Source organism: Neurospora crassa, linkage group V, assembly GCF_000182925.2.
Source record: "Neurospora crassa OR74A linkage group V, whole genome shotgun sequence".
Classification (NCBI taxonomy): Eukaryota; Fungi; Ascomycota; class Sordariomycetes; order Sordariales; family Sordariaceae; genus Neurospora; species Neurospora crassa.
The window spans coordinates 5,633,736-5,658,923 of record NC_026505.1 but is presented as its reverse complement, the minus strand read 5'-3'; the positions used below and the strand labels follow the sequence as shown (position 1 = coordinate 5,658,923).

General features: G+C 50.8%; 6 protein-coding genes across 6 annotated transcripts; 3 read left to right on the top strand and 3 right to left on the bottom strand.

Moving 5' to 3' along the window:
• Positions 1–3,747: 3,747 nt before the first annotated feature.
• On the top strand, positions 3,748–8,450 carry NCU04333 (ubiquitin C-terminal hydrolase). Its single transcript, XM_955487.2, has 2 exons — positions 3,748–5,931; positions 5,987–8,450. Exons 1-2 carry the CDS (start codon positions 4,294–4,296, stop codon positions 7,325–7,327), a joined length of 2,979 nt encoding a protein of 992 aa, XP_960580.2. The 5' UTR covers positions 3,748–4,293; the 3' UTR covers positions 7,328–8,450.
• A 288-nt stretch (positions 8,451–8,738) lies between these two features.
• On the bottom strand, positions 8,739–10,116 carry NCU04332 (epoxide hydrolase). Its single transcript, XM_955486.2, has 2 exons — positions 9,890–10,116; positions 8,739–9,788 (listed from the first exon to the last, which is right to left on the bottom strand). The coding sequence occupies exons 1-2, from the start codon at positions 10,022–10,024 to the stop codon at positions 8,841–8,843; spliced, it is 1,083 nt and encodes a 360-aa protein (XP_960579.2). The 5' UTR covers positions 10,025–10,116; the 3' UTR covers positions 8,739–8,840.
• Positions 10,117–10,329: 213 nt separating this feature from the next.
• crp-4 (cytoplasmic ribosomal protein-4) lies at positions 10,330–11,914 on the top strand. Its single transcript, XM_955485.3, has 3 exons — positions 10,330–10,507; positions 10,700–10,737; positions 10,819–11,914. Exons 1-3 carry the CDS (start codon positions 10,505–10,507, stop codon positions 11,681–11,683), a joined length of 906 nt encoding a protein of 301 aa, XP_960578.1. The 5' UTR covers positions 10,330–10,504; the 3' UTR covers positions 11,684–11,914.
• A 4,377-nt stretch (positions 11,915–16,291) lies between these two features.
• On the bottom strand, positions 16,292–17,154 carry NCU04330 (hypothetical protein; the record flags this gene model as incomplete). The annotated part of the gene is made up of 2 exons (XM_955883.1): positions 16,292–16,475; positions 17,021–17,154. The coding sequence occupies 2 exons, from the start codon at positions 17,152–17,154 to the stop codon at positions 16,292–16,294; spliced, it is 318 nt and encodes a 105-aa protein (XP_960976.1).
• Positions 17,155–17,368: 214 nt separating this feature from the next.
• NCU04329 (hypothetical protein) lies at positions 17,369–22,438 on the top strand. Its single transcript, XM_955882.2, has 2 exons — positions 17,369–18,349; positions 18,536–22,438. The coding sequence occupies exons 1-2, from the start codon at positions 18,262–18,264 to the stop codon at positions 22,168–22,170; spliced, it is 3,723 nt and encodes a 1,240-aa protein (XP_960975.1). The 5' UTR covers positions 17,369–18,261; the 3' UTR covers positions 22,171–22,438.
• NCU04328 (metaphase-anaphase transition protein) lies at positions 22,373–24,931 on the bottom strand. The gene is made up of 3 exons (XM_955881.2): positions 24,416–24,931; positions 24,307–24,361; positions 22,373–24,247 (listed from the first exon to the last, which is right to left on the bottom strand). The coding sequence occupies exons 1-3, from the start codon at positions 24,547–24,549 to the stop codon at positions 22,670–22,672; spliced, it is 1,767 nt and encodes a 588-aa protein (XP_960974.1). The 5' UTR covers positions 24,550–24,931; the 3' UTR covers positions 22,373–22,669.
• Between the last annotated feature and the right edge of the window lie 257 nt (positions 24,932–25,188).

The window sequence follows — 25,188 nt, the reverse complement described above, 5'->3', positions numbered from 1 at the left end:
TATAGGAGGCGAAGGAAGGAAACGAAGGTCCTAAGGATAGAATTTATAAGGAAGGGGATTGTATTTAGGTATTATAATAGGTCGTAATAGGTATAAATAATTAAACGGAGAATAACTTACGAGAAAAGCTTTGGATTCGATTACGTAGGTATTATATAGTAGGCGTAAATAATAAAGGGTATTTTGCGAGAGTATTAAATTGTATTGCGAATGCGGATAATAGAGAATATCCGGTAAAAGGAACTATAAGGCGTAATTATATTAATATTTTAAAGTATTTATTAATACTCTTAAATTTAATATAGTACTCCTCGTTAGGTAAAACGATACTTACTACCTCGTACGCCTACGGAATAATAGTTTTAATAACGGTTGGGAACTTAATTAATTTTTTAAATTTAATACTAGTTTTATATTTACATTAGAGTTTATAAGAATAGATATTATAATACCGATATTTTAGCGGGCGGAACACTAATATTTTAAATTTAATATTAGTTTTATATTTATACTAGAGTTTATAAGAATAGATATTATAATACTAATATTTTAGTAGGCGGTACGTTAGATAGTTGGATTTAATACCGGTTTTATATTCGTATTAAAGTTTAGGAGAATAGATATTATAATACTAATATTCTAGCGGGCGGCTTATTGTATTTAGAGTTTATAAAAATAAATATTACGATACTAATATTTTGGTAGGCGGCTTTGTATTTATATTCGGAATTTATAAGAATAGATATTATAATACTAATATTCTAGCGGGCGGCTCGCTATATTTAGAGTTTGTAAGAATAAATATTACAATATTAATATTCTAATAAGTAGCTTCGTTATTGTATTTAGAGCTCGTAAGAATAAATATTATAATGCCGATGTTCGGGCGGGTGGCTTCGTATCTGTATTTGGAATTTAGGAGAAGGGATATTATAATACTAATATTCTAGCGGGCGGCTTACCGGCGGCGAAGCGGTTATAATATCCGGGATATAGCGTTAGTGGTTATTACGAGTAACGGCTCGCCGGAATTAAAGGGCGAGGATATTGTACTTTCGCCGGTAATATAGCTTAATAATATTATAATAATATAATACTAATACCCTCCGCTATTTAATTAGGATTTATTATAAATTATAAAGGTTCTGAGGATGGAATTTATAAGGGGGGGGGTTGTATTAGGAGGCTAAGAATTCGTATATAGAAGTACTTTAGTAGTTGCTATTCCCCTTTATTAATCGATATATAGGATTATTAATAATAATACTTATATCGGGTCGGACTTACGGGAAGGATAATCCGGTACTACGCTGAGGCGTTAGATTAGTACGAGGTTCTATAATGCTCGTTAGCGGATAAATAGAGTTTGTATAGGTATAAAAGAGGTTTAATAAAGTATAATTTATTATAGTTAGTAGTTATTAATATATTTTTAGATTAACTCCTAACTTGCTATCCCCTACGTATAGCTACGACCGTAGTTACCTTAGCCTACCTTTCGCCTACGTTCCTAACAATTACTCAATTATATAGTAGAAATTAAATAGATTATAGATATATAGATTAATATAGATTAAGTATAATTAATTAATTGTTTAATTAAATAATTTAATTAAGTGCGACGTACGACCGTACCGTTAAATGCCCTATAAAGTGCGTTGTAAAGTGCCTTATAAAACTAGTTTAGTATATATATTGGCTGCAGTTTGGAGTTTGGGCTTGGTATAGCCTGTAAGAGTGTAATGCCTAGCTTTCTAGGCGAAATTTATAAAAGAATACATCTAATAGGTCAGGGTTGTGTAGGGTTAGGGTTGGGTGTGGGAAAAAAGGTGGATCTACGTGCGGATAGAGTTTCATCTACGTGCGGATAGAGTTTCTCTTTCAAATACCTCCGAGAATTGTAGTCTCAGTTCTCAATGACCCACACACCTCCAAAACCACCCCACCCCACCCTTTTTGCGGTAGCAGGTCTGAGCGGGTTTTGGGTTTTTTAGCCGTCGGCTGCAGAAGAATAACTAAGTATTAATATATATAATAAATCTAGCAAAATTAATATAAGTAGGTAAAAATGACATTTATATAGAAATTTCCATTCTCAATCTAATGGTGGTCTTAATTTTCTTATACGACTAATATTCATTGAGATGCAAGGCTTTGAAATTTAAAGCTTTTACCCCCTCGAGGCTGCATTACCTTAACGGGTGGTCCGAGCTTTATAGAAATAATACTATTAGAACCGCCTCATCAAGGCCATCCTCCTTATATTAATATCTTATTAAACACATTAATATTAAAATTAGAAATAAAAGAAATTTAAAAGTAGAAAAATAAAATACTACCCCCTCGAAGTTGCATTACCTCAAGGGGTGGTCCGTGCTTTACAAAAATAATACCATTAGAACCGGCTCATCGAGGCCATTCTCAACATATATTTTTTATAGTTATACGATTATTAATAGGGTAAAAAATAAGGAGTGTCCAAAACTTTAAAAGCAACTGCAGCCGACGAAGGTTTACCTTTAAGGTTGTATTACTATAAAGGGTGGTCCGAGCTTAAAAAAAAAATTATTTTTAAAAAGAGCTTAAAAAAACCATCCTCCGGATACCTTATTCTTATTTTTACTATTTTTCCTTATTTTATTATAAGGGAAAATATAAAAAGAAAATTTGGAGTTTATATAGGAGTTTCTACAGCCGACGGCGTTTTGGCGCAAAACTGTAACAGACCTCCTCTTACAAAAGTTCGAGGAGAGGAGACCCACATAATTGTGGGGCGGGTCCGCTGAAGCTTGTCGTCGGAGGTCAATGTGATAGAGACTACGAGAATTGCGAGTCAACATCAAGAGCGTCAAACACTCGATCGCTGCTTGGATCACATATGGGATATGGTCCGAGCGTTTTGGCTCCACTAGTATTGTGCTGTTTCGCCTGCCAACAGAACTACATAGGTTCCAACTGTCCCTCCGCGGGGTTCACAGCTTCTGTTGGTGGGATGCGCTCCGCTACAGTACAGGAACGAGTAACCAAGTAAAGATGGAAAAAGGACAAGTTTGAGCAACAAGAGAAAGCTTTACTTCAACCAAAGTGAATTTAACCAAGCGCACATCTTCGACTCCTTCCTACGTTGACCGGAAGGCAGAGAGAAACTCATCCTGACACAGTCAAGGGAAAGGTTGCCGTTTGCTTGCCGCCACTCACTACAGGCATCATCACCGCCGCCGCCGCCGCCGCCGCCGCCGCCTTCCCTCTGCCAGCCAACTCCACGTCCAAGTGCCTGGCTGCCACTCACAGCGGGCCAGGTCCCAGGGAGACTGAGGCCCGGCCCACGTTCTGTCACACTGTTTCTGACTTTTTGTTCAACCTTGGTTGTCTCTCAACTTCCATTTTGTGAATCTTGTGTAGGCCGAATCATCGCCGCTGTTGATTATTCTATTTTGTTTTATTTTGTACTGGTCAAACTCGAGGTCTTCCGTCCCCATCCAGGACGTGTGACGCACCGTCCTTCACCTACCCAAATTCTTCAGGAACCGCAGAACAGACACCCCTCCCAGGTCCCTGCTTGCTGCGTCCCGTTGCAGGGCTAGCTACCTAGGTACTTGACTACTAGAGGTATCTACCAGGCGGGCTCGCGGGCTACTTGTACCTTGCCCCTGCCGACCTGAACGCCCGCCTGCCAATTATTCACCTACCCTCTCGCTGGATGTCCCCATCGACTCCTGCCACTACAACACACCACAACCAGAACCCATCCACACCCACCCACACCACCTCACACCTGAGAGGCTGGGCTACTACTACCTTGGCTTGCCTTGCCTAACCTTCCCCTCCAAAAAACATATCTTGTATCGGCCGGGACCTCGTCAACGCCGCGCCGTCACCAACCAAACCCTCGACACCTCCCGTCGGTTTGCAGCGTGTGCAAACAGGACTGGACATTGTAGGCGGCACCTTTGACGACGCCTCTCTTGCCAGCAAAGAAGTGGACGCCCGCAGAGGACCAAAATCCTCAAGGCGCCTCCTCGAGTCCCACACCCAACCCCCGCCCCCGGGACCCCGATATTCGCAGCCCCGAGTCACAGTCGCGGTTCCAGCCCAGCTTTCGGCGTCATCCGAATCCGGCCACCACGACCGGCGGCAACCCAAGCTCTCTCCTCCCTCCCCCCCCGCAACCCCGCGTCCGAAGCTGATTCGGCCTCTCGCAACCCGCCTCATTGGGCGCCAGCACATTCCGACTCGCTGCGGTGGCCTCACGCCGGTGAGCAGCTACCGCGCCGCCACATCTCCCAAGCCGGCATGATGAACAGCACCGGGCATCTGCCGGCTGGGCAGCCAATGCAGGGTAATGCCGATATGGGAATCCCCAGGATGAATGGAGGCCCCGGTGGCCAGGGCCATCTCGGTCAGGGCCACGGTCCCCGTCGCGGACGGCCTCACCACAACCACTACAATCCTGGCGCCCACCACCACCACCACCATGGGCAGTATCACCAGCCTCATGTCGCGCACCAACCCATGTATGCCGCCAACTACATGCCACAGCCTTACGGTGTTCCCCCTGGCTACTATGCCCCCCCTGCCTACCAGAACGCCGCCACCATGAACCCCTACGGCATGCCGCAATACGCTCCGCCAGCCGCCACCTACGCTCGATCGCCCCCGGCCATGCAGCACTACATGCCCATGGTAGCTCAGAATCCCTACGCTCGCCCGGCTCCTCCCCAGTCTCCCATCGTCTCGACCCCGTACCAGGCTCCCCCCATGCCTCCGCCAGCGCTCGTACCGGTTCCTGCTCCCCACACTCCCTCGTCGACACACTCTCACGTCGTCCCGACCCCTATGACCCCGCCGGCTCAGCAGATGCCACCGATCGTCCCTCCCAAGGCACAGATTCAGTCGCAGCCTCAAGTTCAGGTTCAGCCTGAGCCCGAGCCCGAGATTCAGCAACAGGTGGTGGTGGAGGAGCCGGTGGCTGAGGAGGCTAAACAGCCCGCGCAGGCTGAGGCCGTATACTCGCACTTCGCTTCGCCGCAAAAGTCTGACAAACCGCCGTTCTCTCTCCCTTGGTTTTCGCATCCTGATACCCCGTTCCCGGCTCGTACAAAGCTTAGGAGACGCCGGCAAGCTCCTTCTGCTGCCTCGGAAAGTGTCAGCCTTCCTACTGCTCCTGGCCAACACTACGAAGCTGCTCCAGTAGAAAGTGCTCCCACGGAAAATGTCCAGGAAGATGCGGCTGTCTCTACGCCCAAGGGCACGCCTAAGCTTGAGATTCTTCCTCCCCGGTCTGAAACTCCTTCGACTCAAGAGCTTCCTTCTGTGGACACCCCGTCGACTTCGCCGACTGGCTCCATCCCATCCCAGCAGCTCCAAGTTTCCGAGTCCGTCACGGCCTCTCCGGCTCAGCCCGCGAAGCAAGCTACTCGTGTCCCCGTTCCCGCTGTCCCTGCCGTCCCTGTGGTTCCTGTTTTGCCGAAGCCTGCTCCGAAGGACAAGCCCGCGACTAGCGAGGAGAAGCCGTCTACTGAGACCAAGTCTGCTGGTTCTACCCCTGCTGCTGAGGAAACTTCTGAGGCTACTGCCAAGGATTCAACGTCTTCGACGCCCGAGTCCTCGGCTCCGGCTGCACAAACTGCTCCCGCGCCCGCACCTGTTAAGCCTAAGTCTTGGGCCAACTTGTTCACCAAGCCTGCCGCTCCTGTTAACGCCGCTGCCGTTGCGACCGCTGCCGCCTCTGCTTCCCAGACCACTGTCAACGACAACGCCGTCGCAGATGCTTCAGGAGCCGCTGCTGGGGTTGCCACTGGCTTTGCTCAGTCTAAGGCGACCTCCATGGCCGAGGCTGTTCAGTCCTACCGGGTGGGGACCGCTGAGAAGATTGCTTTCTTGGAGCCCCGCGGCCTTGTTAACACTGGTAACATGTGCTATATGAACTCTGTAAGTGGCTCCAACCCTGTGGGGTTGAAACGTGCAATACTGATACTTTCACTAGATTCTTCAAGTTTTGGTTAACTGCATTCCTTTCTATGACTTCTTGGATCAAGTCAGCAAGAAGGCTGTCCACAGCTTCAACAGCGAGACTCCTCTCCTCGATGCCATGATCATGTTCATGCGCGAGTTCAAGGTAATCGATTCTGCTGTATCTATTGACCAGCTCAAGAGGCGCCTCAAGAGCGAGGAACTCGAGCAGTACGGTGAAGCCTTCACTCCCGAGTTTGTCTATGACGCTATCAGAAAGCTCCCTCGGTTCGCAAGCATGCGCCGTGGTCATCAACAAGATGCCGAGGAGTTCCTCGGTTTCCTCCTTGAAGGTCTCCACGATGAGTGCACTCACGTCATGAGTACTCTCCCGGTTTCGACTACTTCAACTGCGCCCAACTCGTCCTTGCCCTCGCCTACGGCGTCCAACACTGGTGATGACTGGCTCGAGGTTGGACCCCGTCAAAAGGCTGCAATTACTCGTACTTCTGGTTATTCCTCTTCGATCTCTCCCATTACTAGGATCTTCGGTGGTCAACTCCGCTCTGAACTCCGCATTCCTGGCCTCAAAAGCTCCGTTACCCTGGAGCCCTATCAGCCCCTTCAGCTCGATATTGGTGCTCCCGAGGTTCGTAACATTGTTGATGCTTTGAGAGGTCTTACTCGTCCAGAGACAATTCACGGAGATTTCAATTCGCCCCATGGCAAGGACGCAAAGGCTACCAAGCAGGTGTTCATCGAGTCTCTGCCTCCAGTCCTCATTTTGCATCTTAAACGCTTCCAGTTCGATGCTGAAGGCCATGGTACCATCAAGATTTGGAAGAAGGTCGGATATCCCTTGGAGCTCGAAATCCCTCGCGAGGTCGTCTCTCGGCAGAAGCGCAACACTACTCATGCTGAGAATGCCGATCTTCTCAAGTATCGTCTCATCACGGTTGTCTATCATCACGGAAAGAACGCCAGCGGCGGACATTATACAGTTGATGTTCGTCGCCAGGACGGCCGTGAATGGGTTCGCATTGACGATACTGTAATTCGCCGTGTGCGCCCTGAGGACGTCGCTGAGGCTGGCGCAGAGGAGAAGCCCTCCAAGGGCGCCGTTGGTGACCGCAGGGAGAACGGCAGCTCGGCAGCAGCTAGCAACCGGTTCGGCGCTATGAACGATGATGATACTGGTGATGACGAGGGCTGGAAGCAGGCTACTGCGAGCGGCAAGAAGTGGAGCAGTGTCGTCAACGGTGCCGGTCTTGCTGCTCCTAGCGGCAGTGGCAGCTTGAAGGCTGCCGCCAAGCAACATAATGATAGCTTCAAGGACAACAAGGTCGCTTACCTGTTGTTCTACCAGCGTATCTGAGGGGTTTTACGGAATAGAGTTTGTGGAGGGGTTGCGTAGCCATACTTGAATCGGCTCAGCGATCTCTCCAACCATGTGGCGCTTTGGGATATACCAACATCTCGGCGTACAAAAGCAAATGGGAACGGACGCGTTATGAAGATGACGATGTTCAAGAAACGTTACAACTGCAGCGAAAACCAAGAGAGAAGAAGAGCGACGGTGGCACGACAGGCCACATTCGAGTCGGCGTATGGGCGCCGATGCTTCAAGGACAATGCTTCAACGGTTAGGCAGGGTTGAACATTGCCTGGAGCCAAGGGCATTCGGGACATGAACCCGGATCCCTGTCCACCATCTTCTTGACTGCCAGTCACGAGGATACAACCGCCTGAGACAGCTGGGTGGACGGTACAAGAAAGCAGACCGGGTACACTCTGGGCCGTCTTGACGAGGTGATGAGTTAAGATGAGACGAAGCTTTTCTCATACTATCATATCATTCAGCACTGCCTGTTGACCACTTCAATTTGACTGACTGCACCATTAAATCATGAATTCATCAACCCTCTATACACCATACCTCACCGATATCTGGAACTCTCACATAGATGGTCGACCTCATCCGCACTCCGGATGCCTGACTGGAATGCTCGATAAGATGTGGAGACATGAGGCTTCTCTTCTATATAATAGCGAATGAATACCAACAAACATCTAGCGGTTATCACTGTGGCTTGGAAGATAAGATGGTCCTTTGGAAGAAAGAGTGATAGCATAACTCAAAGCTTGAAGAGGGAAACGTGATCACAGCTACGGGAAATCTGGGGAAAGTTCAGGGCATTTTGTTAAGGAGGGTAAAGAGAGGAGATGATGGATGGTTTGATGGAATGAGGAGGACAGGATCTTGGTCTTGGTCTTGGCTGGGGTGAAGTTGGTGGGCTGAGAGGTGAATGGATGATACCTACTTAGACAACATAAAACAAACTTGAAAAGGAGAGACGGCAGTCTAAAAGATGAGGAATCGAAGAGAATAAATCAAAAGGGGCTATGTGTATGAAACATGAATCTCAAGATGGTGTATGAACTACGTTAGACAAGTAGAAGTTATATATCACTTGACCACTTTGAACTGGTCGTTCTACATCGTTTTGGGCATTTGTGGATGGATCATAGAGGTTGTGGTGATGAGATGCGCGACAAAGGTCGATTAAACTCGTGGGATAAGTAGCAAAAATAGTAAATATACACATGTACCATAGAATTTCATTTTGAAAAGGCGTGATTCCCGAAAATACAAAGTGCCAGGAGGTACCTACCTCTAGTGAAAACGACAGGGCCGTGTCTGGACTGAACCCAGGAGCGTATAGATATTCTCACAACGGTCTGACACGTCCTTCGCAGTGATCATAAATGTAAGCACACCGAACAGTACATTAGTAGTTATCAGGACTTCACACATGAATCATGAAAACAGTCAGATTCTTTTTCATCATCAACTCATACCTAACACCCCATGTCAATCATCAGCATTATCACAACTTCGCCTTCGCCTCCTTCGCAGCACTAAAGTCCGGCTTCACCGCAATCCTCGGGTGATCCCCAGCCAGCTTCAACCCCGTCACGTTCTCCAGCTCATCAACCGCCTCAAACGCCTTTCCCAACCCAACCTTGATAGTCCTAAACCCAGCCTTCCTCGCCGCCTTCAGATTCTCCCCAATGTCATCCAGAAACACAACATCCTCCGGCCTCACCCCTTCTGCCCAACCGCCCCTCTTCCCCCTTTCGGAGTCAGCATTTGCCCTCGCAAACTGATCTACCTTTTCAAGCGCCAACTGATAGATCCTCGGATCCGGCTTTCTTAACCCCACATGCGCCGACGAAATGAAAACATCAAATAGCTGTCGCAACGGATCGCTGAAGAAGTCCCCCTTCTCCGCCCACTTGTGCCCCTCCGGCCAGATCACCGTATTACTCAGTGCCGCGACGACGAACCGTCCGTCTTCCTTGAGTTTTTGGAGGGCGGGAAACATCCAGGGGTCTGGAGCTCGAGCGTGCTCCATCATGTCGTGGAATAGCCACTCGCCGTCGATTTGGGGGATGGGCGGGATCGATAGTAGTTCATCAGAGCCAGAAGAAGAACCAGAAGAAGAAGAAGATGAAGAAGATGAAGAAGATGATGATGATGATGATGATGATGATGATGATGATGATGATGATGATGAGGAGCGGTGATGGTGGTGGTGCTTTTTGGCTTGTTGGTGGTGGTGGTGGTGAGACCGGTAGAAGGATTCCCAGAGGGATTGGTTGTGCAGGTCCCGGTTGAAGCCGGCGAAGAAGGCAGCGTCCATGGGAATGGAACCGGTTTCGAGACGGTGCCAGAAGCCTGAAGGGGCGGAGCGCGAGATGGAGTGGTTGATCCAGCCTGGGGGGATGGAGTGACGGAGTTCGTAGTTGAGGATGGACTGGAAGGGGGAGATGACCTGGGTTTGTGTTAGTTATTTAGTTATGTTGGTGTTGTTTTGTGAGGGGTAGATGTATTTGTGTATATAAGTGAAGTGGTGATGTGGTCATGTTGACTTACACAGACGCCGCCAATGTCAAAGAGGATGACTTTGGGCTTGGGGGACCCGGAGGACCTTTTCCCTTTGAGGATGGTTGGCGCCATGTTGTCGATGGCTTCAAGAATGTATTCAGGGGGAAACTCTTCAGGAAGCATCACACTATAATGTCATGGGACTTTGGGGGTATAAGGATGTTTGGATTCATCTATCAACAACATTGGACCTCCGCACATTGGCACCAGGAAGCGATTAGTGAAGTGAATGGTACACTATACTAGACCTCGGTTCGGGACAGTGATTGCCAGAGGTCGACGGCTACTGAAGCCCGAGACTACTTACAATGCCATTGGCAGAGCCCACAATTGCCTGCCGCTTGCGTGAAATTCTTGGCGCTAGGTCGTCGCCCACCGTGGCGCCACGGCAAAGCATGGGTGAGTGAATCGGTCGTCGCCAACCTGAGTTGACAACCCAGCGGTCAGCCGACCAATCAGGCGCGCTCTTGTTCTTAGGGTTGTGGGGATTGTAGTGCGAAATTCCTGCCCACCAAAGTTTGTTCGCGATCTCGAAATTTCCCTTCTGACAACCCAGCCCGTCTCAAGACCGTTTGTTGAGTGCACCCAGCAAAAGTAGTCAAAATGGTAAGTTGACGACCTACGGCGTGCGTCGCGGCCGTTCAGCAATGAGCGACCAGCGGCTGCGTTCAAATCACACACCATTCCCAGAGGGAAACTTGGGGGAAATTGAGGAGAAAGAGAGTCAACGCAAGATGCTTCGGAGAGGAGGAAATATTCTGAAGCGATAATTGCTGACTCGGGGATTTTGATTGTCAGGCCTTCCACAAGCTTGTCAAGAACAGCGCGTACTACAGGTAAGCAGATGTTCTCTTTTTGAAAATCCGAGAAAAATCGATAGGAGCTCGGGGTTCGCTAACATTCAATCCGCCCAACAGTCGCTTCCAGACCAAGTACAAGCGCAGAAGAGAGGGCAAGACCGACTACTATGCCCGCAAGCGCCTCATCACCCAGGCCAAGAACAAGTACAATGCTCCCAAGTACCGCCTGGTTGTCCGCTTCACCAACCGCGACATCATCCTCCAGATTGTGAGCTCCGAGATCACCGGCGACAAGGTCTTTGCCTCCGCCTACTCCCACGAGCTCAAGGCCTACGGCATTGAGCACGGTCTCACCAACTGGGCTGCTGCCTACGCCACCGGTCTCCTCCTCGCCCGCCGTGTCCTCAAGAAGCTCGGCCTCGACGAGACCTTCAAGGGTGTTGAGGAGGCTGACGGTGAGTACAAGCTCACCGAGGCCGCCGAGACCGACGATGGCGAGCGCCGCCCCTTCAAGGCCTTCCTTGATGTCGGTCTTGCTCGCACCTCCACCGGTGCCCGTGTCTTCGGTGCCATGAAGGGTGCCTCCGACGGCGGTATCTTCATCCCCCACTCCGAGAACCGTTTCCCCGGTTACGACATGGAGTCCGAGGAGCTCGATGCCGAGACCCTCAAGAAGTACATCTTCGGCGGTCACGTCGCTGAGTACATGGAGACCCTCGCCGACGACGATGAGGAGCGCTACAAGTCCCAGTTCAACCGCTACATTGAGGACGATCTTGAGGCTGATGGCCTTGAGGACCTCTACGCCGAGGCCCACGCCGCCATCCGCGAGGACCCCTTCAAGAAGGCCGAGTCCGAGGCTCCCAAGAAGACCAAGGAGGAGTGGAAGGCCGAGTCCCTCAAGTACAAGAAGTCCAAGCTCACCCGCGAGCAGCGCGCTGCTGGTGTCCAGGAGCGCATTGCCGCTCTCCGCTCGGAGTAAATTGGAAGTTGTTATGGACTTTGCTAGGGGTTGAACAACCTTTTGGGAGGAAACAGGTTCTGTTCATTCGATGCGCATGGGTGCGAAATCATCTGGGTCATGGGGATGACATGGTCTCTCAAAAGGGTTCATCTAAAAGCCAATCAACTTTCTTCTGTCTTGAGCAAAAGAGCATTACTCGGCGTTCGTTCATGTGATACCTCAATCGTAATTTGATCTTCCTTTTCCCATTTGAGACTCGACGCTGTCCATCTTTTCTTGTGATTGATTACCTTTCCAAAATCTCCAAAACCGGTGCTGACCGACGGCAAATTCTCGTGAAACACGATTCATGTAAAGTCATCCATACTCTCTCACTTCCACCGCCAAGCAATGTCATTTGCTTGGGGATGAAGATCAACTTTACAAATCTCACGAGTCATTGACCCCTCACGATTCATGGTAGGTTGCTACTGTGCGCTACATGTACACTATAACTCGATACAGGTTTGTTCGTTGTTTGTTAGTCCGAGACCTTCTAGCCAACTTGTCCCGGCCTTTCAACAAACAATTCAAGGTTGATGTGTGTTTTTCTTATCGATGACGGGATTCTCAAGATGAGTAGAGCTAAGGTATGAATTCATATCTAATTGGACAAACTGGACAAATTCTGTTTTTTTGCCTCCCCCTCCCCTTCCCCATTTGTAACTTTTATATATTTTTCTCCGAGTTCCATTGATCGCGCGGCATTCAAGATGGATGGATGGATGGGGTTAGTTTGGCAAGTGTCTTACTCGGGTACTCAGAGGGGGTACTACAAACCGGTATATCGTTCAAAACACACACACAAAACAAAACAAAACAAAACAAAACAAAACAACCCGCGAAATACCGAGACGAGACAAGATGCGGGGGATCAGCGGGTAGCTAGCTTGTATTCCACTAGGGTTTCAGAACTTTTTTTCTTTCTCATGGTGAAAAGCATGCCGGCCCAAACACACACACAATGCCGGATAATGCCGGTTTATGATAGATGGGGGTGGACAGATGGATGGATGAATGGATGGATGGATGAATGGATGGATGGATGAATGGATGAATGGAAATGACAGGACTGACGGACTGACGGACTGACTTGATGCGAGTGGGACTTGGAAGGTTGATTGTTCGTGGTGTGTTAGTTGGTGAAGAGGAAGGATAGGCAGACAAAGGTAATCTCGAGAGGACGGGGAATTCCCTGCCTTCGATGCCTTCAATGCCTGTTGAAGAAATGGTGAAGGTGTGGTGAAGGTGTGTAGTATGGTGAAGGTGACCGACCAGTGATGTGTGACAAAGGTGAACGATCACCTTGCGGGTTGTCTGTCACTGGGTGAACCTTGAAACTTTAAAACGGTCAGCTGGTCATGTGGTGTCGTGTGGTGTGGTTGAGGTTGAGGTTGTGGTTGAGGTTGCCTGTGGTGTAGTGTATGATCTTGATCATCTCGAAATTGAAGACCAGGTAAGTAAGGAGGGGCGTTGATCAATCATGCACATGCTTCTTTACTGCTTCTTCTTCTTCACAGCTTTAACCCTGCTTATTCTACCAGAACTTCAACTTGAGCATACGGTATTCTCACCCGTATTTGGAGAAGGATGAGAAATGTGAAACTTTGAGGGAAGGACGGTAGAAGGTTACACAAGAAAAAGTGTGTAGTTTAACCGCTTGACAAGGTCGGTTTCTTTTGGTTTTCATTTCCCCAAAAATCTCATGAATGATCAAGGATGGTTAGCCGCGCCGCTGCCTGAAATGATGAGATGAGATGAGCCAGTCACTACTCTCTAGAGGTAATCACTAGACAACAATAGTGTTGAAGATCTGATCTGATGACAACCGAATGGTAGTTTATATTCAATTCAGTAGTAGCGTCCTTTACATTATCAGGAATATTCTGGGAGTTCCGTCTGGCTGATAAATCATCTTCTATCTGTCTGTCTCTCAGTCAAGCGCTTACACTTAGTAGTGTAGTTGGAAAGCCAGAGACTAGCTAACTAGCTAGTCACTTAGTTTGCTGGGCAGCGTTTGTGCGAAAATCTTACAAATTTGTAAAGGGCCGCCGGAGTTAGTTATAATGAATGTCTCCAAAACGGTCGTCGTCTATCGGAGTATACCACGAACTTGATCAGTGCGTACATATATGTCTGTGCTTGCTTGGCTGCGGGGGCTGGATTTCATGAAGGTTTATTGTTTCGTGCCTGTATGCTATGGATGGATGGATAGATGGATGGAAAGTGAGTTCTGCTCAATTCGAGATTTGAAAACTCATGCGATGGGTACTATAATGTAGCGTAGCGCAGCGTTAATGATGCGTCATGAGGTCATACACTATACTACTGCCGACGGATTTTGAGTATGTAAACGTTGTAAATGCTAGACTTTTAGTGGCGGGACGAAGCGCATCTCGGTACGATCCCCAAGTCCTAGCGGTATGGCCAAGCAGAAAGAGTTGAAATTGGATATTTTGCCCCCTCCTATCGGACATGTGTCTCCGATGTGCTTCGAATTGTTCGAGGAAAAGACAATGACGAACTATACTAGTGTAGTGTAAACCAGATGTCTGAAGTGTGTCTGGCTTCCAGAGAATGTAGGGCCGGGTCTAGACCTCGAAGATTGCCCATGTCGCCATTGACGGGTACACTAGCTGGGAAGGAGGAAGAATGTTGATATTGTTGCTGCTGCTGTTGGATATTCACGTGGTTCATGCTTGCGATCTCGGAGTGTTGGTGGGTTTGCAAAATTCCAGCTATTTGTTTCTTGTCCTTGGCATCGATCTTTTCAGGCGTGTCTGGACCTTGATAAGTTGCCCCTGAGATGCCTGTTAAACTCCCCGAGAGTATTGCAGCATCTGGGAAAGTGGGAAAGGTGTTTGCCAATTCAGGAACCACCACGACGAAGAAGAAACCATTGACGAGAAGTAGTGTAGTGTACAGACGAGCACATCATGTCAGAGATTTGATGAAGTCACTGCTCATCTTACCAGGGGGGAACTTGTGCTTTCGTAGGAGAAAGGTGACGGGCTGTCGTCGTTCATCTTATTTCTTATTTTATTTTTGGTTTTGGTGATGTCGCAGAGATTGGGCCGAGCCGGAGGTTTCGCCCGTCAACATCTCAATTCCCCCAGGGTATAAGAAGATAAGAAAAGGACCCCTAAAATCTGTTCCCTGCCTTCAATGTGGTGTAGATGGGATCTTGTGGGATGCCGGGCCGGGAGAGCCAGGAGACAAGTGCCTGGAGAAGTTGTGATGAACCCGTCATGCTCCCACTCGCTCCCATCCACTGTTCTCCCTAAAATTACTGGCATGGTGGTGGTGGTGGTGGTGGTGTATGGCACTGTAGCACTGTAGACAAATGTCGACATCAGAGCTCGCGTGATAGGGCAAGACAAGGACATGGCATCGGTTCAGTTCGGTTCGGTTACAGAAACACAGCGAAGGATTTCGGTCTCACGAGATGGATGGACCGTGATTGAGATGTGGCAGTTTCCACAAAAAAGGAAGAAACAAGAACTCCGTACTCGGCAAGACGTTCCTTGGCTCATCTTTGGTGTCCTTTCGCTCGGGGCTGGTGCACAACTTTTTATGCAGTGTAATCTAGTCTAATTGGTCCTGGAGCTGGTGGTGCCGTGGTGCTACCCGAAGTTATGGTTTTTGGGGTGATGGAAAAAGCCAACGCAACGAACTGGAGAAAGAAGTGAGAGTGGTTGATCTCTCGCTGCGTCTCCATGCGCCCATTCCCATCTTGGAGGCGTCTCCGATGATAGGGGCGAGGGCTCGCGAAGGGTGGTCCGTGAGACGGCTCCGGTGGAAAAGTGTATTTCGAATCAATGACGGGCAGAGGAAGAGAAGTGAGTTGATGCCAAGACCAAAGCAAATTCAATGGTTGCAGTGGCCTTGTTAAACTGGTCCGGTCGGCCAAGCACGTTGGCGGTTCCATGCCCGACGTCAACCCGCGAGAAACGTATGTATCAATCAGTCGCAATCAGCGAGAGCGAAAACGAAGAAGCGAAAAGTCGCGATGTTGCTGGAACTTCAAGTTGGATACTATGGATTTTGCCATGTACATAGTCTACAATCAGCGACACTTGTTGCCGTCTGTCTGGCTGTTGTCGTGTCTAGCGGTTCCCCGTTGCTCCATCATTTCAATCTTTTTGATATCCATTTCAAGGGTTTGAGGTATCCAATTTGTGACGCTGGCGGCGCCGGTGCGGCTGCTGATCAAGTCGCCGACGGGGCGCAGGGACTGCATAGCGGACCTCGCACAACCTACACTAACTTCGTTGAAGATGGATCGCGGCCACACTCTGCTGACGTGTGACATGCACCATGTAGTACACTATAAACACTCTCTTTACTTTTTCAATTCTGCAGCGGTGTGTGTGTGTGTGTGTGTGCTCTTTGTGGTTGAGGTCGGTATGCATGTGCTGAACTTGTGTCAAAAGTTCTTTGGGCTTTCTAGCGGGGGATGGCTGGATATATCGAGAGAAACACAGACAGGCACAGACCAACTGGAAGAAAGTGATAAGGACAATGCGAGAATTATTGAACAGGACTGCAAGGCTTTATCCACCGGCAAACGGCTTGGCAAGCGACATTTCAGTGGCCGCCAGCATTGCGCCAGCCCCAGCCATATCCGAACCAGTCTCCATCGCGGCTTTTCAAGAGTCCCGTCCATATGAGATCAATGTTCATGTCGGTCGTGGTGGGGATTTTGGGTTCGGAAGGTGGCGCCTCTGGTGACTTTTGAGGAGGAGCTTCTTTTGTGATGCGCCGCTTTCCCCTTTTTCCAGGTCCTTCATGCAAGCATTTGTTAGCTGTCAACCGCCATTCGCTGGCAGCATTTCCTCTTTGCGGATGTTGCGCGCTTTTACAAGGGTTTGGGGCGTGTATGTATGCAAGTATGTATGTAATATGTAAAGCTTTTCCCAACGGGATGTGGGATTTCCTGACCACCTACCGAAGTATACAGTACCACGGCTTGGCTGATCCGGGAACAGAAGGTGACCACGCTTTCGCCATCGATTTCATTGTTCGGTTTCGATCATTGTACTTGTGTTCATCCCGATGATGGTCGTCGCATACAACACTTGGCGATAGACGACAGTAACACTGCTTCTTGCATCCATCTGATGTGATCAGTGCATTCTTTGGTGTTACTGTAGGCTCTCATGTGCAGACAGACACTAGCCTGGCCTACCTACTCCTGCTACTGTGGTTCTCCCCCATTCCATCCCCCCGTTGGCCAGTGAGAGACCGTGCTGAAAGCCAAATGGAAGCCAGGAACTACCTATCTGATGGATAGCTTACCGAGTTCCGAATACTTACATCATGATTGAAAAGCCATGTTCTGTAACATTGCCCCGTAGCCCCATCTGAAGCTTCAGTTTAAAAACGGTCTCCGCATCGAACGACGACTTGGTCCGTGGGCAAGTGGAATGCCGGGGTGGGCCAGTGGGCATCGCGGCACGAAGTAGAGGTACTGCGTAGAGGTACCTACGGGCTCCATGTACACTACCTATGGATGTACGGCTGGTGGACGTGTGGAGAGACACTGCTGCTGCTGTGGGCACTGGGCAGGTGCTTTGTAAGGTCCCGGCGAAACCTTGTCTTCTTTTTAGTTGATGGGGAATTGCTACCCTGAGAAAGGTCCTCATCTCACTCTCTGCCCGCCGTGCCGTCTCGGGCTGTTCCTCTCCAAGAGAGAGACTCCATGCCAGTAGTTCCAGGCAGTTTCCATCCGATCTGTGCCGACACCATGGCTTCAGTTCTTTCTTTCCATTGTTCTCTCTTCTTCTTCTTCTTCTTCTTCTTCTTCGTGGAATAGCTTCCTCTATTAAAAAAGAGCTTGACTATTGCCCGGTCGCGTCGCCTCAGCTGCACAACTAACGTCAACAAAGTCACAAGCATACCTTCCGTTAGGTACACTACTCGCCTCTACATACTGTGCCTCGAGTGTGCCAAGGTACATCGGGCCCAGACATCCACATCCATCCACACGGCATACAACCTGAACCACCACCACACGCAGGCGGCGGGCCTACCTAACCCGGACCAACCTAAAGATCGACCACCGCCCACCACTCACCACTCACTGGACCAGCCCGTTATACCCGTGCAGCAGCTGAACGAGCGGGCAAAAAACCCATCAACGGATCAGTGATCAGCCCAAGCGAGACGAGACAAGACGAGACAAGCGCCATTGCGAAGAAGAAGAAAAAAAAAAAAAAAAAAAAAAAAAAAAAAAAGAGGACAAGGACCCTCCCGTTCGGAGACACACCCACCCCACGTTTACTGTGTACTACGACGCTACGTTAGTACCGCAGCAACGGGTATCAAGCCTCGAGACCATCCTCGACCAAGCACCAAGGCTTCCAAGACACGGCCTGACCACGCCGCTTCCCTGTTACAGGTCCCAAGGCCTTCCTTCTTTCTTCTACATTTATCTTTCTCGGGGCGAGTCCCCCAAACCACCTGTTTCTCCAATATCTCAAGTTGACCTTGGCCCTTTATTTTTTTTTTCTCTATACTTTTGTCTACCTAATTCCATTTCACACTTCGCCCACGACATGTCGACGGTCGGCCCCGAGCCCTTCCCCAAGATGGAGCACATCCACGGCGTAGACGTCAGTTGGATGACACACGGGAATCCCAAAGGTTTGCTCTTCTATATTTTATTCGCACATATTATATAAGTTGACCGACACGGTTGGGTTCCATACCCCATCCCACGCGAACACCAACCAACAAGCATCGTCACATCCTCCTGCTTACAACAACTCGGGCCCTTTGTCGCGAACCTTGGTAACAAGCCGTAACTGACACAAACTTCCCGTCCACCAGACAAGATCGGCAGGAGAGCTTCTCTCGTCAAGACATTATCCCAGAATACGCTCGACATTCCCTATTCTGCTTCTCCCGGCACTGCGACTCCAGAATTTGCCCCAGCGTCGGCGCCAGCAGCACCCAATGGCTTCAGGACAGACATGCTCAATGCGCCACCGAGCACCCAAAACATGACATCCTCCACCACAACAACATCCACCACAACTGCGAAACCGATCCCAATAGGAGGGCTATCGCCCGCCGCACCGGGATTCACGAGAACTGGGTCGGACGAAGGAAGGACGCCGCCAATCGGTGTTTCCCCACAGCGAAGGAACTCTTGGTTCTCCAACATCGCCTCCAAGCTCTCGTCCGCAAACGGCGCCGCGCAAAGTCCGCCTTCACCAAATCCCATATCTCCCAAGAACGCCGAATTCTCCGTGCCCAAGGTCAATCCTGCTAAGAACGCTGTCCTTCAGCACGCGACAAAACACGAAGGCGACGGTCCCTACATCCCAGCTCCGCCCGGTCGCGCCCAAGGCGGCGTCTTCCACATTTTCCGAAGGCTATCGTCGTCGAACGGAACACTGAGCACCAACGGAATGAAGGGGCACAATCACGGCCTGGTGGAGCGAAGGATTTTGAATGTCGATCAGAACAGGGAACGATGTGACATTGACGGTTTAAACCAGGCTAAACTCCGGAGAGTTGCCTTCTGCGTCGACGTCGAGATTGCGCCCATGCCACGATACGGAGACGACGCAGCGAAAAAGTCGAATGCAAAGCCCCAGGTGGTAACCACTCATGTAGCGCCAGATGGCACCATCATGGTCACCAACAGGAAAGAGGAGAGCAGCAGGGAAGCAGAGGCAGCAGCAGCAGCCAAGGCCGCTGCCGAAACGAAGAAAAAGGAAAAGAAGAAGAAGAGCGAGGAAGAGAGGAAGGCTAGGAAAGAGAAGAAGAGGAAGCTTGCCGAGGCGAACGGTACCATTCCGATGGAAATCCACGTCGATAGCGATTCCTCCGATGACGGCGGTAGCACCGCGCCGCCGCAGCCGCAGCTGCAGCCGCAGCAGCAGCAGTCCGAGTCCTCCAGTCGCCGGACGCAATCGATGCCAACTACGAACCCCGTCAGGATATACCGCCGCTGTTGTCAACTACGTGAGACGCCAATCCTCAAGAGGATTACCGAGCAGCTCATGGACCCCGCAAACATGGCTCCCGAGAAGGGAGTGGTGGAAAAGCTGGACCTCAGTGGATATTGGCTGCAGCTACCCGATCTGGTAACACTCGGCGATTATCTGGCTGTAGTCCCGATCAAGGAGGTGATTCTGGACAATTGTGGGTTGAGCGATGAGGGCCTCCGTGTTATTCTCGCCGGTCTGTTGGCTGCCAGGAAGAACCCGTTCAAGCGACGAAAGCAGCAGACCGCACCGGATGGGCTAACACCACAGGGCGGCGTTGTCGAGAGACTCATTCTGAAAAATAACAAGATCGGGGCCGAGGGCTGGAAGCATATCTGCCTATTCGTTTACCTATGTCACACCCTCAAGGTTCTGGATCTCTCTCAGGTTCCTTTTCCCCAGCCGCCGCCTAGCAGCCCGACCGCTCGCACAGCGAGCGATGCGAAGAAGAATATGGATCTTTGCCAACTGTTTTCAAAATCGCTCGGAGAACGCCTCGGGCGGTCAACGCTTACTCTCTTGAACTTGGGTGAAACTGGAATTACCACAGAGCAGCTTGGGTTGGTCATGGACGGAGTCCTCAAGTGCGGCATCAGGAAGATTGTTCTTGCAAACAACGACATTACAGATCAGGGCCTGGCTCATGTTAAGAGGTTTTTGGCGACGCCGACTTGCGATGGTCTCGATTTGGGCGGCAATGACCTGCGGGATCACATTGACAAGCTTACGGAGGCGTTGGACCAAGAAAACTGTCCATTGTCGGCACTGAGCTTGGCTGACTGTAACTTGACACCGGCAGCTCTGTCCCAGCTGTTGCCGACGCTGGTCAAGTTGCCTCAGCTACGATATATCGATCTGTCCCACAACCACGCGCTCTTCAACGCCGAGGTTAGTGCGGTTGCGGTATTGCGCAAGTATCTGCCCGCGATGCCGTCCTTGAAGAGGATACACCTCGTTGACTGCGCTCTTACCCCTGAGCAAGTCATTGCCCTTGCCGAGATTCTGCCAGAGATTCCTGGCCTTGCACATGTCAGCTTCTTGGAGAACCCACAAATCGTGGAACTGACGGATGCAAACACGGATGAGGCGAAGGAGTCCGCCTTTGCGCTGTTCGCGTCGTTACTCTCTGCCGCGAGAGTTTCACGAAGCCTCGTCGCTGTGGATATCGAGGTTCCTAATGAGCAGTCGAGCGATCTTGTCAAGGCCATGGCTAAGCAGGTCGTTGCCTATTGCCTGCGCAACATGGGTGAACACATGTCGACTGTTGGCGATTTCTCCTCTATGACCGGCGGCCTGCCAGACTTCCCGGCTGAGCCTGAATACCCCGATGTGCTTCAGCGCTTGGTTGGTGCTGATGTCACTCAGCCCTATGATCCAGAGGATGATCTGGATATTGCGCCGGATGAGGACTATGTTATTGGTGGCACTGGTGTCGTCAAGGCCTTGGCATGCTGCTTGGATAACTGCGACGAAGAGTTCAGGATTCTATCTGGCGAGTCGGTCGGCGACGGCGAGGCCGGTCATGAGCAAACGAAGCCTCACCTCCCCGTCGGCAAGGCTAAGGAGACTTCCAAGCACCTGCTACTCAGCGCAAGGAAGATCCGCACCAGGTTACAGCCTGCCATCCAAAAGGCCAGGGATTCGCACGAAGATACCCACGCCTATCATCGTCTCATCTTCATCGACAACACCCTCAAGGGCATCATCAAGCGTTTTGAAGACGAGTTTCCCGACACCAAGGAACTTCCTGCCTCCACCACCGCCGCCGACTCCGCCTCCTTCATCTCCTCGGGCTCCTCCTTCACCAACTACCCGTACGATGACGCCGAGAAGTTCATGGGAACTTCCATCTCCTCCATCGACCTTGCCCCGTTCGCCTCCATCTGGAGCGACGCCGACGACGCCGAAGCCGCGCAAGCCGCCGCCTTTGGCATCAAGCCCCGTGGCCTGGTCCGGTCCAACTCTACCCTTTCTCTGTCCTCCCGCGCTCTGGCCGACGAAGAAGCCCGCGTCCTCCGTGCTGGCCACAAGTTCCGCTCGGGCTTGACGGGCATCGTCAAGCCCGAGCATTACATGCTGTTAAACTGCGGCGTGGAAATGATTGGAGCCGACCCGAACCACGCTCGTCTGCTGCACGAAATGTTTGACGAGCTCGACGACGACGAGTACACCAAGATGGTGGAAGAGCGCGGGGCCGTGGCGGTGTTCATCGAGAACAAGGAGGACGTGGTTCGCAAGCTGAGGGAGATGGACCCGGCGCATTGGGACCGGTTTGTGGAGAGCCAGGAGATGGCGAGGAAGAATGTCGAGGCTCCTGTCCAGGGCAATGCGGTGTTGGCGGATAAGTGTGAGGCGAACATGAAGAGTCTGAATGCGGCGGGGACGGGGGCGCAGGGAACATCCGAGTTGACGATGAGATTGAAGGGAGAGAAGGAGAAGGAGAAGGTTGCCTCTGAGCAGCAGAAGTAAGGTGGTTAATACGGAGTTGTCGTCAAGGTAGTGAGGTGGGGGTATTCATTTGCTTTCAGTTTTCACGGCGGGTGGGTGGTGTTGGGAAGGAAGCACATGCGGGCGTTTTTGGTGCCGATTGGGGAGTTTGTGGTTTGTTGCAAATGGGTCGGAGACTTTCTGTCAGTCTGGGAGGGATTTTCATTTGTTTTTATTTTTGGAGGTCTTGGGCCTTTATCGAGCTCATGTCGTAGCTATCAAGCAATACCAGCATATATGTTCTACAGTATTTGACTTTCTCATCAAAGTGAACTAACTAGAACGAGTCGTAACTTCCAGGATGACAGGTGTGACTGACAACATAGTCATTGTCAACTGAAGTACGAGACAAACCAACCAAACCCATAGAACTCCCTAAACACCGTTGGCCTCGTGTTTCGGTATCATCAATCAATCAGTCAATCAACCACCATCCGCCCATTACATACCTATTACTTACACACTGCCCATCAAACCCCAATCAATACCCATCCTGCTCCTTCCTCCCATCACCATTCACCCCCTTCTCCTCCTCTTCCTCCATCTCTCCTGATCCACCCGTTCTAACCTCGTCATCCCCCCTCAACTTTGCAAAATACGCCTTGATATCCTCCGCACTAACCGCCCTCCCACTCTCGGCAAACTCTCTGAAAAACGGCTTCAATTTGTCCTTCAAATGGTTATAAGCCATGACGCCCTCAATGGCTCGCACCCGATCGATATTCCGCAAGGCCGACTCGCCTCTTTCGAGAACCGATCCCGACCCCTTGCTGCTGCTTCCGCCGCCGCCGCCGCCGTGTAGAGAGTGGGAGGGAGAGGAGGAGGAGGTTTCGGAAACGGGGGGTTCGTAGGTGTCTTCTTCTTCGAGGAGGTGGGGGTGCGGGATGAGGAGGGGGAAGCAGTGGGGGCAGTGGCACAGGAGGGAACGGAAGGAGGGGGTGGTGAAGAAGAGGGAGAAGGGGGAGTTTTGGGAGGTTTGGGAAGGTGGTGGGGGGAGGGAGGAGAGGAGGCAGGGTTTGGGGTTGGGATTGGGGTGGGGGGTTGTGGTGGAGGAGTCTGTGGTGGTGAGGGTTGTTGTGTTGGTGGTGGAGGTGATGGTGGAAGAGCCGTTGGTTGTGAGGGACTCGGTTGTAGTGATGGCGGTAGTCGTTGAATGGACGGTTTCATCGGTTTTGGGCTTCTTTTCTTGGGATTCCTCGATGTGTTCGTTGTCCTCGTCAGATGCTTTGCGCTTCTTAGATGAGGAATTGCCGTTGACTTTGAGTTCCGAGGTGGTACTAATGGTTTGCTCCTCCTTCTTCAGATAGACAGGCGGTAGGAATCCTTCAGTACCCGCGTATCTCTTGATCCAGGGGTACGCCTCGACGCACTTATAGCAGATGAATCCCTCAAAGTCGTCATCGGCAGGGAAGCCAGGCGGTGGAGGTGGGTCGTCGTCTTCGTCTTCGTCTTCCTCTGCCTCTTCGGCATGGGCGCCGTTCTGTTCTGTTGTCTCATCTTCCGCAATTGTAGGTAGGGCACCATTTTCGGTCTTAACCTCCGTCTTCAGCGCCGCAGACTTGGGCTTATCCTTCTTGTCCATCTTCTCAAACCAATCCGGACCCAAACCCACGATGCACCCAGGATGGTACCAATCCTCCCCACAACCACCCGTTTCTGCCGTGCCTAGGCCCAGACATTGAAACATGGTCCCCTTCTGCTCAAACGGGTCATAATCGCACTCGCAGCCGCAGAACCGATTCCGGAAGTTATGGTTGTACTTGTTGTTGACATCTGGTTCCTCCGAGTGCACGCCGCCCTTGGTGCCCGTCTCCTCATTGATGCGCAGGTTGCACGGGCTCGTGGGCGGGAAGCGTGTGGTACCGCAGTCGCAGGTGAAGTTGCGCTTGGCAAAGATCTCGACGAGAGTGTGCTCGCCGTGACACTGGACGGAGCAGGAGTAGCAGATGCCGGCCGCATTGTAGGGCGCTTTCGGGTCGGCGGGTGGTGGGTTGCAGGTCAGGCAGGAGAAGACGGCCTGGCGGAGGGGGCCGAGGGGCTTGGTGCAGGTTTCGATGCTCTGGTGGGAGGTTAGGATTGACTTTAAGGAAAAGGGCAGAGAAGACAAGGGACACGCACGTATGGAAGAGCTTCGCGAGCGTCGGCCTCTAGTTGCATTTGGTCGCGGATGAAGCTAGACCATGGTTAGTACTTTGTCATGTGGTAAGTCCAATATATGACAACATACTCTGCGGCAGTCTGAGAGTTTTCTGACTTGGCGGAGAAGCTTTCAGTACGAGTCTTGGTGAGCGCGACTGGTGCTGGAGCTCCATGGCCATCTGGAGTGGCCTCGGCGGGCTGTTGCGCCGGTTGAGGGTCCATGGGTGATGGATGCTTTCACGGTCAATCTTGGATGGTCGGTGGTCTATCAAAATTGTTGATAAGACAAATGCCTCGAGATGGTGCTGGATCACGAAAGATGGGTTCTGTCCGGAAGTCTTTAAAACAAAAAACAATTGCTGGGGCGCGAAGAGGAGGAGGAGGAGGGGGAGGAGGAGGAGGAGGGCGCGTTGGTGGAAGCGTGGGGAGAAGGACCGAGCTTGCAATGTACCCTTGGTTTGGTGTAAGGCACTGTGGTCTATATGTCCAAGCAGCACAGATTGGAATTGGGTTCAAGGAAACCTATTTGAACGTGATCCGATCAATAACATGGCCCTGTAGTATGTAGCACCTTATAGCTCATGCTTTGCTCGTCATTGTTCACTGGACTTTGAGCTTTTGTGACTTTTTGGGAATCTCGACGAGTCGAATTGGCGTGTAAGAGCAGCACCAAGTGGGTCCGGTACGCATTGCCAAGCCCATTAAACCTCAGCAACCACTTAACGCGACCGCCCTTATCCGGCTTAGCGCATCACGTCTGGCGCGTCTTCCCTGGACTGCAACGCGAGAAAAAAGCAGGGACAAGGTCGCCGCAACGAAGGGCAACATTCATTCAGTGGTTCCTCGACGCTGTTTGTCTCC